Source organism: Gekko japonicus, unplaced genomic scaffold, assembly GCF_001447785.1.
Source record: "Gekko japonicus isolate JY-2015 unplaced genomic scaffold, Gekko_japonicus_V1.1 scaffold3860, whole genome shotgun sequence".
Lineage (NCBI taxonomy): Eukaryota > Metazoa > Chordata > Lepidosauria > Squamata > Gekkonidae > Gekko > Gekko japonicus.
In genome coordinates, this window is record NW_015176563.1 from 103,848 (window position 1) to 117,479 (window position 13,632).

Here is a 13,632-nt window from a genome sequence, read left to right on the forward strand (position 1 = left end):
TTGTTTTGTTAGGAGATTGATGCGCGGCGGTTGGTAGAAACTGGCGGGATGTCCGTGCCTGCCCTTCTGGGCATGCTCACTGGGGCTCCTGAGCATGCTCAGTTGGGCCAGGCACGAAAATCCTTTTAAGAGAGCTTGCTAGGCACCGGCAGATCCAGCGCAGGTGCACTAGATCCCATTGGTGTGAATGCACAGATGACCACTCGAAGATCACCAGTTACTGGTAAGCAACCTGTTTTTCATCTTGAAAAAACTCAGGCCTCTTGTAGGCAGTCATGTGGTTGAGGGGTAATGTTTGGGGTGTTTTGTTGTTGTTGTTGTTTTGGGATGTGAAAGGGAGACCATGCAAGGCAGGTTGCAGTGGCCCACTACTTTGATTACTTCGCTGAGCCTTACAACAGCTGTGCAGGAGAGGTTAGCATAAAGTGATCCCTAATATAGTGGTGGGTAGCGGCTGAAATCATTGTGGCTAGTCTTTGAGCTAGAAGGTGAGACTCAAAGTGGGGATTTCCTGATGTGCAGCTTCTTCGAGCAGCCCCATTCTCTGTAGACTGTGGGTACTCTTGACCTTCGCAACATGACTGGACATGTCACAAATTGCAGAGGATTGGAATTGTCAGGCTGCATCAGAATCCTTTGTTTTCTTATCTGGAAGTAAAACACCCTGAACTCATAAAAGGGTTTACATCTGAGTAATTACGTGAAGGATCAAGCTGTAAGCGGTCTCGAGGGATGCGGTGTGTGGGTTGTAGCTCCCCTGTGCATCTTTGTGATATCCCTGCTATACCTGAAAGGAAAAAGCAAGTTAGTTTTTTTGCCTGAAATGAACAGCCAGTTGTTGGATGTTAAATCCAACAAGATGGGAGTCCACAAGGAACTGTGGAGGGAAACAAATTGAAAATGCTCTTCCTCAAAATGTCCCCTTCCAGAAGTCAGTCAGCACTCAGGGGTATGAGCAGGGTGATTTCTCTTCCCCCATTTTTTAAAAAACTAATAGTCATTGGTCTGAATGTTCAGTCCCTTCTAGAACATATTTAGGTCTCGTCAGACTGTTTTTTTCCTCTTTCTCTTTTAAATAATTTACAAAATCATAGTTTTCTGCATACGTGAGCAGTCCCCCAGTTGGTAGAGATCCCACCTTATCTGTGGGTAGCCCTGTTGTGTGGCTTCAGTCACCCACCCTCAGGCCAACCAGTTTACAATGACACTGTGAGGTGATTCACACTTGCACATTTACAGTCTGAGCCACTGAGCTATGGACCACTGATACACATGGCTCATTTATTAAGCTATGTGTTTCACAAAAGAGACAAGCCTACTTTGTGGGCCTTTTCTATCACAAAGGCTTTCCCTTGAGAATCAAACTTTCTGGCTTCCTCCTCAGATTCAACTTCTGTTGCAACAGAATATTCCCTGAAATTTGATGAGTCCATGACAGAAGATGAGATTGAAGAAAAGTCCTTCCGATCCTTGCTACCTTCTGAGAGTCACCGCCGGATTAACTTGAAGAAACGAGGTCACCAGGATTATTCTGATGAGGACGCTCCTCCTGGAAAACCAGCCTTGTCACCTGTCAAAGCAAGTTCTCAATATTTGGTGTCCTCATGTGTTTGAGACTCTCCCAAGGAGTTTAAAATGGCCAGTTATTCACAGACAGGCTCTGAAAACTTCATTAAGAATATCATGTCAAACAGACATGCAAAAATTGCATAAGGCCCAGTAGTCACTTCTAAAATAGAGACTTTCATCTCTAGAAATAGAATTAGGTGTGGAGAACGGAATAGAACTGAGTCTAAGACTTACCTTTATCCTCCTGAAAACCTTCCATACAACAGCATTTCTTTCACATTCGCTCCCTGGCAACTGCAGTGTATTTTTCAAAGAGAGCAGGGATGTAACTTCATTGCACAAATAAAACCCCTTTGTTGAACAGAGGGTGCGTTCAGACGGGGGCTTTACAACGGTTAGGGTGCCGGTTCCAACCGGTGTACTTACGGGCATTCAGACGGCGAACATCTGCCTCCCGTCCCTAACCGTTGTAAATCCTTTTACACCATTACACTCTGCCACTAGGTCCCAAGTGGTGGTAAACAGAGTGCAACGGTGGCTTCCGATGAACCCTTCCGTCTGATCGCTCTCCTCCGGTGCACAGCCACTTCCGTCGGAAGCCTGAGGCTTCCGGCTTTCCCCCGCCATTTTTGTTTTTAAACTAAGCGATATGCGCTCAGGCGAAGCTTCGCCCTGAGCGTTTGTTTAAAAAAAACCCAAAACCCTTACTTTACCGTCCTAGAGGAGTCTGGGACTACAGGGAGGCCAGGCGGGTGGAGGCTTCTTCCTCGCCGCCGTTCCCACAAGTTGTCCTGCCTGGCGAGAAGTTTGCGGCGGGGCTCTCCTTCCTCCAGGAGGCGCACCTGGGTGCCGGGCTTCCGGAGGGAGGCAAGCAGCTGGAGAAGGCAGCCCTGGTGCGGACCCGCCGAGGCAGCAGCGTTCCGCGGGGACGAGAGGGGGCCGTGTGAGCTAGGGCGCCTGGCATGGGAAGGATGCCACCCTGGCAAACCCAGCTCCGCCGCCGCCTCCCCCTCGCCTCTCTGCGCGCGCTGGCACCCGGGAATGGCAGCAGCAGCAGCCGCCCCTGAAGGGCAACGCCACCGCACTTCGGAGCCTGGACTGGCCAAGCATGCTCCCCGTCTCCCACGCCCCCCCCCAGCAGCGAGCGACTCAACTGCAAGGAAGGAGCTGCTGCTGCTCCCCGGCTGCTCCAAGCCCGCCGCGGGGGTCAACCATTCTGTGCTGGAGGAATCCCGGGGACTCCTTCCCCATGGAGGGCGAGGAGGAGCGGGGGGGGGCTCGGCAAGGAGGACGCGCCAGCGACGTCCACAGGGTGGATCCATATGGCTTTGAAAGGCCAGCTGACTTTGACTATACAAGGTACGAAGAATTCTTTTCCGGCTATCTAGTGATACTCACCAGAAGAGCAAATAAGTGGTCCAAACTTTTAAAGGGAAATTAAAAAAACAAACAAACTTTAAAGGTAACTGCTTACCTTTAAAGTTTAAATGTAAGGGGGAGGTTGAGCATGCGCAAAAATCGCCATTCTCTGAATGGCTGCCTGTGTGCATGTTCAAACTGCTTTAAAAAAAACCCAAACGCCGACGCCCGCAGCGTGTGAGCGGGCGTCCAACGGAGGGATTCGCAAAATGGAGGGTGAGTCTGATCGCGTTTATGCCGGCAGAAACGCCCCGTCTGAACGCACCCAGAATGTTGTGAGGCCTCAAGTCCGAAGAGATTGAGCCAAAGCTTTACAGACCTGTGCTGCCCCTAAACTCTCTCCTCTTGTTCCTCAGTGTTACTGGCCAGGGGGTTGAACTTTAGGACCCCAGGATCCCTGTTTCTGTGGGCAGGGGCTAGTTGGGGTGTTAATTCGTGCTTCAGAGGAAATGAACTAGCTGCATGTGAGGAGCATTATATGGTGCTCTGCAACCTTAGTGGCTTCCCAAAAGAGAACCAGAGGGGAAAGGCAACAGTCACTTTAGATTCAAAGCATGCACAGGCTCACTAATGCCCAAGATGAGGGTTTTTTTACCAGCTTCTCATTCTACAGTGTTGGGTGTGCATTTTATTGAAACAAGAGGGCGGTGCTGGTCCAGTGATGCTACATAGGTTACTAAAGAGCAGGGGTCATTTCTTGTGGGAGCGCACAGGAGTGGAGCTCTGGCAGTAAGGAGCCCAGGGGGCGGGTACATGCAGCAAGCCCCACCCCCTGCTCCTAGCAGCCCTCAGAGCAAGAAGCAGCCAGGTAAGAAGCAGTCGTGTCCCCCCCGGGCCCGCCTTCAGGTACAAGCTCTCTCTCCTCTGAGGGCAGATCTGCACGTTCCCCCCCCGCCAGCTAGCCCTCCAAAACAGTCCAGTGGAGCCTGAGTGGTGGGTGTTGCTTTCTGACACACTTCCGATGATGTCAGGGGGTGTGGCATATGCTAATAAGTTATGCTAATGAGCTCCTGCACCTCTTTTTCTACGAAATGACCCCTGCTAAAGAGCATTTTCCTTTGCTCTGATTTATGGGGAAAAGATATTTCAGGTTGTTCTGTGGGAACTGAGAGTTTGAACTGTGTCCTTGTTTCAGGAGCTAAGCCTGCCATTCTCAGGAGGTCAAGACAGTTTTTCCAAATTCACAATGGAAATGGTGCGGCAATACATGAAAGAAGAAGAAATGCGGGCAGCTCATCAGTCCTCGCTGCTCCGACTGCGCGAGAAAGCACTGAAAGAGAAGACCAAGGCTGAACTAGCCTGGCTAGAGCACCAGAAAAAGTATGGGAATCCTGGAAGCCAGAAGTGGGAGACTTGAGGGGGAGGGGGAATCCCTTCCCAAGTGTGTGCTTTTCCTCTCTCCCTCCCCAGCCCTTCTGTCATGCAGTGCTCCTCAGTCAGTCTCTGTTTTTCCTTTCTTCCTTTTGCTTGCAGTTTTTTGCAGCATCGGTGCATACAATTTATGTCATATGTCACAATTTAGTCACACACAGATCCGGGGCCTTTAAACCTGAACCAGAGCTGGCCCATATGTTACCAGATGACCAACCCTGCTCCAAAACATCATTTCCTGTAACTGCAAGAAATACTCCCTCTTTGGTCATTCTTTCATGGTAGTCTAGAACATCAGTAAGAGGAATTTGGACGCAGATTTTTTTTTGTCTGCACAGGAGCAACCGCCAATCATTATTAGATCTATGGTAATAGTTTGGTTAAGTGGTTAAGACGCTGAACTGCAGGCTGTGGAAGGTCAGTAGTTCAGCAGTTCGAGACCTGGGTGCCGCAAGATGGAGTGAGCTCCCGTCTCTAGTTCCAGCTCCTGCCAACCTAGCAGTTCGAAAGCAAGAAATTGGTGGGAAGGTAACAGCGTTCTGTGTGCCTTGGTGTTTAGTCATGCCGGCCACATGACCACGGAAACGTCTTCAGACAGCGCTGGCTCTTCGGCTTTGAAACGGAGATGAGCACCGCAACCCTAGAGTCGGATTCGACTGGCTTTCGAGCAAGGGAACCTTTACCTTTAATAGTTTGTAATCCAAGCTTGCACTCCATCCTGAAGTTTTATGTTATGCCATCTGTTGCTATTCTTAGCCTCTGTTACATCTTGGTCTCAATCTTCTCTCCTCTTATTAGTGTTCTGGACTACTGTGAAAAAATGACCAGAAAGGCCATCTGACTCTTGAGGGGGCCTGGGGGGAGTCTTTTAGGGAAAATGGGAGGGGACGACAAGGTGGAACTGAATCAGTGTATGACTTACTTAGGCAGTGCAGAGTTACATCCTCTTAAAACCAACCAGTTTATTGTGGAATTCTATGCAGTGGAATTCACTGCAAATGCACCCCTTTAATCCTTGATAGTAATCTGTCAACATAAGAAATTTCTGGTGCAACACCTTACTTGCAGTGGATACCACAGCTCTCTGCATTGTTGCACAAAGTTTTATGTTCTTACAGCCACGTGTACCTTCTTAGAGCTGGAGTTTCAGCCTGTATGTTTTTAAACTCTACATTCAAAAAAAGCATTATGTGCTAAGTGGAAGTTTAATCGTGAGGGGGAGGATATGTGTGATAAAATAAACAGCAGTGTAGCTTCTGTATATCACTGTAAACTCTGGGTATTATTTAAAGGGAGAGCATGCTTGGATACTATTCTGTTATTGATAAAGAAATATAAAAATGGACATAATAAATAAAGGACAATTATTGTCAAAGCATCAACTAGAGATAAACCATATTATTCCCTGGATTCAGTACCATCAGTTACATGATATGGCACTTAAATCCAAAATGCACTACTCACTAGAGACTTGACCATCTTTGAACAATTGCTAAAATCTGAAACAATGAAAACTCAGGGACTGATCTCAACAATATACAAGATACTAAATCAAATGCAATGGTCCAGTGTATCTAGCTGTCAAAAAGCATGGCAAAAGGACTGCAACATGGTTATACATGAACACCAATGGAATCTCATCTGGTCTTCCACTACCTGTACGTCAAAATAATTAAATATTCAGCTACAGACTCTTTTATTACAAATCATTAAGCAGCCTGTTATGTTGGAAAGGCTGTCAGAATGTAGGAACGTTTGTTCATTGTTGGTGGATATGTCCAAAACTCCAACCATTTTGGACTAAAATTCTTAAAATTATACGAGATATTACTCACCATGTAATCCCACCCAAACCTGAAACTCTCTTGTTGAATCTCTGGCCAAAGAATGATATTCCAAAGCAAAGACGAGAACTCATTGCCATACTACTAATAGCTGCAAAGATCTTATTAGCTCAGAAATGGAAGTCAGATGAGAATCCCACAATTAAGCAATGATTTTTAAAGGTGTGGGACTTTGTAGTGATGGACAACATCTCAGATCAGTTGATAACTGCAGACAATTCTGCCTATCAGTCATGTCTTATAGAAAAATTGTATGGTTTCTTCGATTACATTTCAAATAATTCTACAAGTGAGAATGTGCTACCTAAGAAATATTTGCACTTTTCATTGTATTAACATCCCGAATGTGTAAAGCTCCCCCTTTCAACTATTTTTAGTGTTACTGTTGCCTGATTTGTTTGTTATAATGTTGTATTGTTATTACTGTTTATAACTTTGTATGTACCTTTTCTAAAATTTAATTTAAAAATATTTTCAGAATAGCCAAAAAAAAAGAAATATAAAAATGCAAATCTGATGCAAGTTATTCTGTTGAAAATATAAGACTGTTCTATTGATTCTTCCCAGGCGCTTGAGAGACAAAGGAGAGGATGACAAGATGCCCCCTATTCGAAAGAAGCAGCGTGGCCTGATTATGAAGCTGCAGCAGGAAAAGGTAAAAATTACTTTGAAGATAGGGCCACTAGCATGGGGCTGGCAACTGGCAGGAGACTCTCCAGTTAGGAGCCCCCTCCTTGCTGGTCACATCCTACCCTCCCTGGTGATGCTCTGGCGTTCAGCCAAAACTCTTATCGGCATCACTTCTGACGTGGCTGAAAGTGACGTCATCGCCTTCCTGGAGACACTCTGGCATTGTACCATGAGTTTTGGCCAGTTGATAGGACATTGCTGGTGATGCCATGACTCTTGAAATTACATCATGTTGCAGGCGATCGCCCTCCGTTCTCCCGCAGCCAGCTGAGTGGCAGCAGGAACGGCTGGCCTGGGGGGCAGGAAGTCTCCCTACCAAAGCAGGAGACCTGGCATCCCTTGTTGAATCCTGACTTCTGCAGAACTGAGAGACTGCTTCTGGTTGTTGAAGTCTGAGCTAGTGTGGTTGAGAGGCAACACTAAGCCTGTGCTGCATGATCTCAATGTGTAGGTATCAGGAGCACTGAAAGTCTTGTGGCCTTTGGAGAAGCTCCCTTAGATGTTGAGGAAATGTGCACTAGCAGCACATTTATTCAGCCACACCACATTGTTTTGTACTGCTGGTGTCTTCATGCCATCAGGCATGAAATAAGCTACCTGAAAGATCCCCCAAATCAGGGCCAAAGAAGCATTCATTTAAATATTTGCAGGCCTGCCAAGGGCACTTAGTCTTCATTGGCCCCGGTCACACGGAACATTAGGCACGCTAGAGAGACGGAAAATAGGCAGATTTTCCGGGCGCGATCTCACCGCCACATCTGGGAAGCGTAGAGCTCCCGTGGCTCACTCGAGGCTTCACTCCGAAGATGTGCTGTAAAAAACTAGTACCTCCAAAGTACTAGGGCGGGTGTCAGATCACATTTCTGGTGTTAGCTCGTGGCATCCAGCACCCGCCCATGTCCCGTCGCGAAAATATATTTTTTTTGTCAAGTCTCCAAGGGTGCGCACAAGCACCCAACGGCGCATGTGAACACTTGGGTTAAAAAAACAACACAACCCCCGCGGCGGCGCTTCTTTGCCGCGCCGCAGGAGTGAGGTATGATCCGCACCTCCCCCCAACCACGGGACGTCGGCGGGACGTCTGATCCGGCTGCTGCGCGGTAGTTCACTCCAGGGCAAACAGCCACGCCTCCCCCCCCCCCCCCCCATAACCGCACACGTGCCCGGCCCGTGTGACCGGGGCCATTCTTAGCCGTACCAAACCAAGACATTTGGAGGCCTCATGCAAGGCAGGAGCTTTTTAAATAATGTAGTTTATATCTTTAGATGTAGTATAAATACTGTACAAAAACATATCAGATGCTGCTAGATGATATATCCAGGCTTTGCATAGTGTATTCACATACGTTATTATATATCATGATTACAAATTAGAGAGGGGGAAGGGGAGAAGAGTTAAAAGAAATAGATTCTGCTTACTCCATGTCGCAGTTGCTTGAGGTACTGAGCTCCAGGCAAAGATGAATACCATCGTGCACAGCTACCTTATTGTATAGTACTAACAATAAGTAGTATAGTGTATGAGAGAGTAATTTCTTCTCTTTTCTGGTAAAGAATGAGACCAGTGGAGGGAGGCGGAGTTGTGGATGAAGCGTATGCTTCTCCAATTCCACGTTGTTACAAGCTGCCGTGCTCTTTGCGCTGTTTGCAGCTTAAAGAGTCGGGGTAGGGTGCAGAGTGAATTGGGGTTGGAGGGAGACCTTCCCTGGCTCTCCCAGTAGCAACTTTGCAGGTGAGCAGACTCCTCAGAATTTTTCGGACCTCCTGGGAAGGGTAGTACAGAGGTAAAGTCCAGATGTGGATTTCCAGTTGCGCTCTTGTGTGGTATGAAGGGGGAAAGGCTGCAGCTTTTCCTGTGATGTACAGAGACCGTTTCCAGGAGAAAGGTGGGTGTGGCCCTGATCCAGGTAGAGTTGGCTGTGTCTGAGTTTCACTGAGAGCTGTAGTTGTGGTCTGAAGAGCATTTTTCTCGAATTAAGCACCACTGAATAACATGGGGCTTACTTTTGAATAGTCCTTAGGCCTGCCAAATCTCGCCAAATCGCGGCGGGGGATCTGCATGTCTCCGCAGAATCCTTGCTGCGGGGACGGCGAGACGCGTTGCACTGCCGTCACCAGGACATGACGCTGTGCGTCGCTCTGGCAACGGGGCTGTTTGGAGCCCCGTTGCCAGAGCAACGCATAGCGTCAGATCCTGGCGACGGCGGGTGCAACGCGTCTCGCTGTCCCCGCGGCAAGGATTCTGTGAAGACCTACGATCCCCCGCCACGACTTGGCAACCCTAATAGTCCTGATTAGGATTGTTGCATCTAATTGGATTCAGCTGAATTTAGTCATGACTAGCTGTAGTGTGATTCTTTCCATAGAGTGCAAAGGCAAACAATTGGTTTTTAATGTCATTTTGTTTCTTTAGTATAAGATTTAAATCATGCTCATCAGCCTAGATACAGGCTTTTGAGGAAAATAAAATAAATGCACCATTTAAATAAATATCTTCGTCGTGGTCTCTGTGCTTCACACCAATGGGGATCATTGCATGCGCTGGATCGATCGGTGCTGTAGCAAGCTCTTTTAACGGATTTTTGCGCCCAGTCCCTCGGGCATGCACAGGAACCCCACCGCGCATGCCCAGAGGGGTGGGCGCAGACATCCTGCCAGTTCTTTTCTTACCGCCGCGTTGGAAAGACCTTTTTCCTTCTCGGTCTGATCAGTTCGCTGTTAGCTTCGCTATTAGCTTCGTCTCACAGCTCTTAGGAGTTATTTTCTAACGTCTTTTTCATTTTCAGTTCGTTTTTAGTTGTTTGCTCTAAAAAATATATTAATTATTTTCTTCTGAGGAGAATTTACCTCAGGCCTTCGGGCTACCCTCCCCCCTCAACCGTTCCCTCCATTTCTCTTCTTTATGGAGAAGTGGGGAGTTTTTAAGAGATGCAGACGCTGTGGTAGCAAGCTTGCTCCTTCAGACCATCACACCCTCTGCATCTTTTGCCTCGGAGAGTCTCACAAGCCGGAGTCCTGCCGTCATTGTGCACGTTTCTCCAACCAAACCAGGAAGAACCGCGCTGCGTGCCTTAAAGTGGCATCGCTCGAATCCGCCCTTGCTCCCGCCTCAGAGATAGAGGAGAGGCCGTGTACATCGACAGCTCCGACACCAAGGCCTGCCTCCGATGTCAACCACCCGACACTGAAGCCCTCAACATCAAAGACACGATCGTCCGCCTCTACGCCAATCAAGAAGAAGGCTAAGGCAAGTACAGAACATAAGTCCGCGAAGAAGGGCACCTCCAAGTCCCTTAAGATGGCGAAGAAGGGGAAGGAAGCGGTGTCTGCATGGGTGATGCCCCTATAGTGCCTCCCGCTCCAATGCCACTGCCTTGTCTCCCAGGAGTCTAAGGTCCAGAAGTCGCTCCCCAAGAGTCTTCCTGCCCCCCCCTCCACCAATGGCGTGGGATGAAAGACAGTTGCGGTACCTGTATGGGGCTTATCCACCATCCATGCCGTGGTTGACTCCTGCGGGATATTCTGAGTGGGATCGCTATTCGTTCCACTATGTTCATAGGTCGAGGTCTCCTCACAAGTCGAAACCTTCAGCATCTCTTTCACGTCCTCCTGTAGTAGAACCATTACACCATGCCATGGAACCAAGCCTTCCTATTAACCCTCCCGTCACTCCAAAACCTGTCGTTCCTGTCGTCCGAACTAAACCCGTAGTCTGTCGTCAAGACACCTCGGTCCACACGGCACAACACGATTCTTCTGATTTCATTGAGGAGGACTCAGATACGGAGGCTTCTGAGGCTCACACCTCTCCTGACCATGCATCTCCAAATCAGGATGTCACGGAGGATTTACCTGTATCTCCATCTGATAACCTCACTTCGTACACTGATCTAGTAAAAAGAATGGCCCACTCTTTAGGCCTCTCTGTCGTCCAACAACATCCGCAAGCGACAGATTCAGTTTACGATATAGTTCACCTGGATACATCTTCCACCTTGGCTTTGCCTATGTCCTCAGTTCTTTTACAGGCACCGAAGTCTCCATAGCTCAAACCTTCATCCGCTCCTGTTTCCACAAAAAAGCTTGACCACATGTTCAGGGTCCAAGAGTCAGAGGCCGAGTTTCTATTCTCACACCCTCAGCCAAACCCCATGGTTATAACATCTTCCTCCAAATCTAAGAAGATGTATTTGGCAGGCGTTTCTATTCCACAGGGACATTGGGAGTCAAGGCCACTAACTACCTGGCCTGTATGAACCGGTATCAGTATACTCTCTGGGAACGGTTCTCAGAGCTTCTCAGCCATCTCCCAGACGATAAACTTCAGGCAGCAAGACTCTTACAAAAGGAAGGCATGGTGTTAGCAAAACAACAGCTTAACACTACCAAACATGTCCTCGAGGCATCTTCAAGAACCATGGCCTCTGAAATAGCTCTCAGAAGACATTCCTGGCTTCGCAACACTAATCTCCCATTAGACACCAGATCTTATGTGTTGGATAAGAGCATTAAGGCGTCTCGAGCAATGTTCCCTCTAAGCCGTGGAGTCTTGTGAGCAAAAATTCTACTTTGTGAGCTACTGGCATTAATGTTGTGAGCAAGCCATTTGGCTCCTGCATTAATTAGTTTGCTCTGGAGCCATCCTTCCTGAGCTGAGACAAAAATGTGTGAGCTGGAGGATAAAAAACTGTGAGCTAACTCAGCTTAGAGGGAACACTGGTCTCGAGCACTAGGAGTCTCATCCTCTGCGAGGCAACAATACCGTCCCCGCACCTGGTCGAGGTCCTGGCAGAGACGTACCCCAACTCATCAGTCTCCGGTCACAAGATGGAGACCGAGAATGTCTTCAGGAGGCCAAAAACCCGCCTACCAAAAGCCAAAGTTCAGTTCCGGACAACAAGCTTCCCGCACCAAACAACCCAAGCCCTCCAAACAGGGTTTTTGACTTTCCTGTCGCCGAGTCAGCTCATACCCGTCTCTTTCCATTTATCCATGCCTGCCGTCTCATCACCTCAGACGAGTGGGTCCTGTCCATCTTGACCCGAGGTTACAAAATTCAGTTCCATCAGAATCCCAACACTCCGGTCGTCGTCTCCACACCCCCTTCCCCACCTCTCCTCGAGGAGGTGTCCGTCCTTCTGCAGAAGGGAGCCATCAAACGTGTACCACCACACCTCCAGGGGACAGGATTTTACTCCCGATACTTCACAGTCCCGAAGAGAGACAGAGGCATTCAACCCATATTAGATCTCAGGGAACTGAACCGTATTGTGACCTACCACTGCTTCCGCATGGTCTCCCTACAACAGATCATGCCACTGCTTCGCAGACACGTCTGGATGGTCACCCTAGACCTCCAGGACGCATATTTCCACCTCACTATCCACCCCTTCCACTTCCAATACCTACGCTTTGCAATTGGCCAACACCACTATCAATATACGGCCCTACCATTCGGCCTTTCCAGTGTCCCGAGAGTTTTCACAAAGACTATACAATACATCGGCGCTATCTTGGACTCAAACACATGCATGGCTTACCTGCCTCCAGACAGGGCCGCAGACATAATTTCCCTAGCCATCGTCGTCCATACCCAACCCTCTGTCACTGCCTTCCAAATCCAGAGGCTGCTCGGTCTTATGGCTGCGACTACGTCGGTTCTCGTCTTTGCAAGACTCAAAATGCATCCCTTACAACTATGGTTCATTCGCAACTACGACCTGTCGAAAAACGCACACACTGTCGTCCTATCCCCTCCTCCCAGCATAAAGGACTCTTTACTTTGGTGGACTGTCCCTTTGAATATCCTTCAGGGAGCGCCCTTCCACCCTCCATCACCCGAGGTCACCATCATGACGATGCTTCCCTGACGGGGTGGGGTGCACACTGCATGCGCCTTTCTGTTGGAGACAAGTGGAACACACATACAAGGAACCGACACATAAACTTCCTTGAACTCCTGGCCATACAATACGCTGTAACCAGTTTCCTCCCCTTAATCAAGGGAAAATGTGTCACGGTCCTAACGGACAACACCACAGCGGTATCCTACGTCAACAGACAGGGAGGCACTGTCTCTGCACCCTGCCTCTGCACCCTGGCAATCAATTTGTGGGAGTTTTGCATCACCAACGACATATTCCTCGTGGCCACTCACATCCCGGGACGCATGAATGTGGAGGCAGACCATCTAAGTCGAGCAGGACTCAGCCTTCACGAGTGGGGGATGAACCCAACATACCTCCTCCCACTCTTCCACAGGTGGGGAGCTCCCCAAGTCGACATTTTTTGCCACAAGGAACAACAAAATGTGTCCTTTGTTCTGCATTCGAGGAGGCAACGACCCGCAATCTCTCGGAGACGGCCTCCTTCATCCTTGGTCCTCGACACATCTTTACCTGTTTCCTCCCTTACCTCTGCTTCTGATAGTGGTCCGCAAGATACTCAAGGACCACGTAAACTGTATCCTAATAACACCATGGTGGCCAAGACGGCCTTGGTTTTCAACAGTCCTCGAGCTATCCTGGGGGATATACCATCAGTTCCCCCCGGCCCCGGACCTACTCCTTCTCTCAGACTCCCCCATCCTACATCACAACATACCTCAGTTGAAACTGATGGCATGGCAGATACCATCGCAGACTTCTCCTTACGTGTAGTGAACATCCTTTTAAATTCCAGGAAGCTCACTACTCGGAAGTCCTACGACTATAAATGGAGAAGATTCTGTTCTTTTCTG

At 48.6% G+C, this 13,632-nt stretch overlaps 1 protein-coding gene across 1 annotated transcript in view; it reads left to right on the plus strand.

The window, feature by feature from the left end:
* Positions 1 to 10,139, plus strand: part of LOC107124102 (centrosome-associated protein 350-like) — a 79,247-nt gene extending 69,108 nt beyond the window's left edge. The window contains exons 24-28 of the mRNA XM_015427490.1: positions 1,385 to 1,578; positions 4,124 to 4,308; positions 6,771 to 6,858; positions 8,545 to 8,558; positions 10,007 to 10,139. Of these exons, the coding sequence (XP_015282976.1) occupies positions 1,385 to 1,578; positions 4,124 to 4,308; positions 6,771 to 6,858; positions 8,545 to 8,558; positions 10,007 to 10,139 (614 nt within the window). The remainder of the gene's footprint in view (positions 1 to 1,384; positions 1,579 to 4,123; positions 4,309 to 6,770; positions 6,859 to 8,544; positions 8,559 to 10,006) is intronic.
* The last annotated feature ends 3,493 nt before the right edge of the window (positions 10,140 to 13,632 follow it).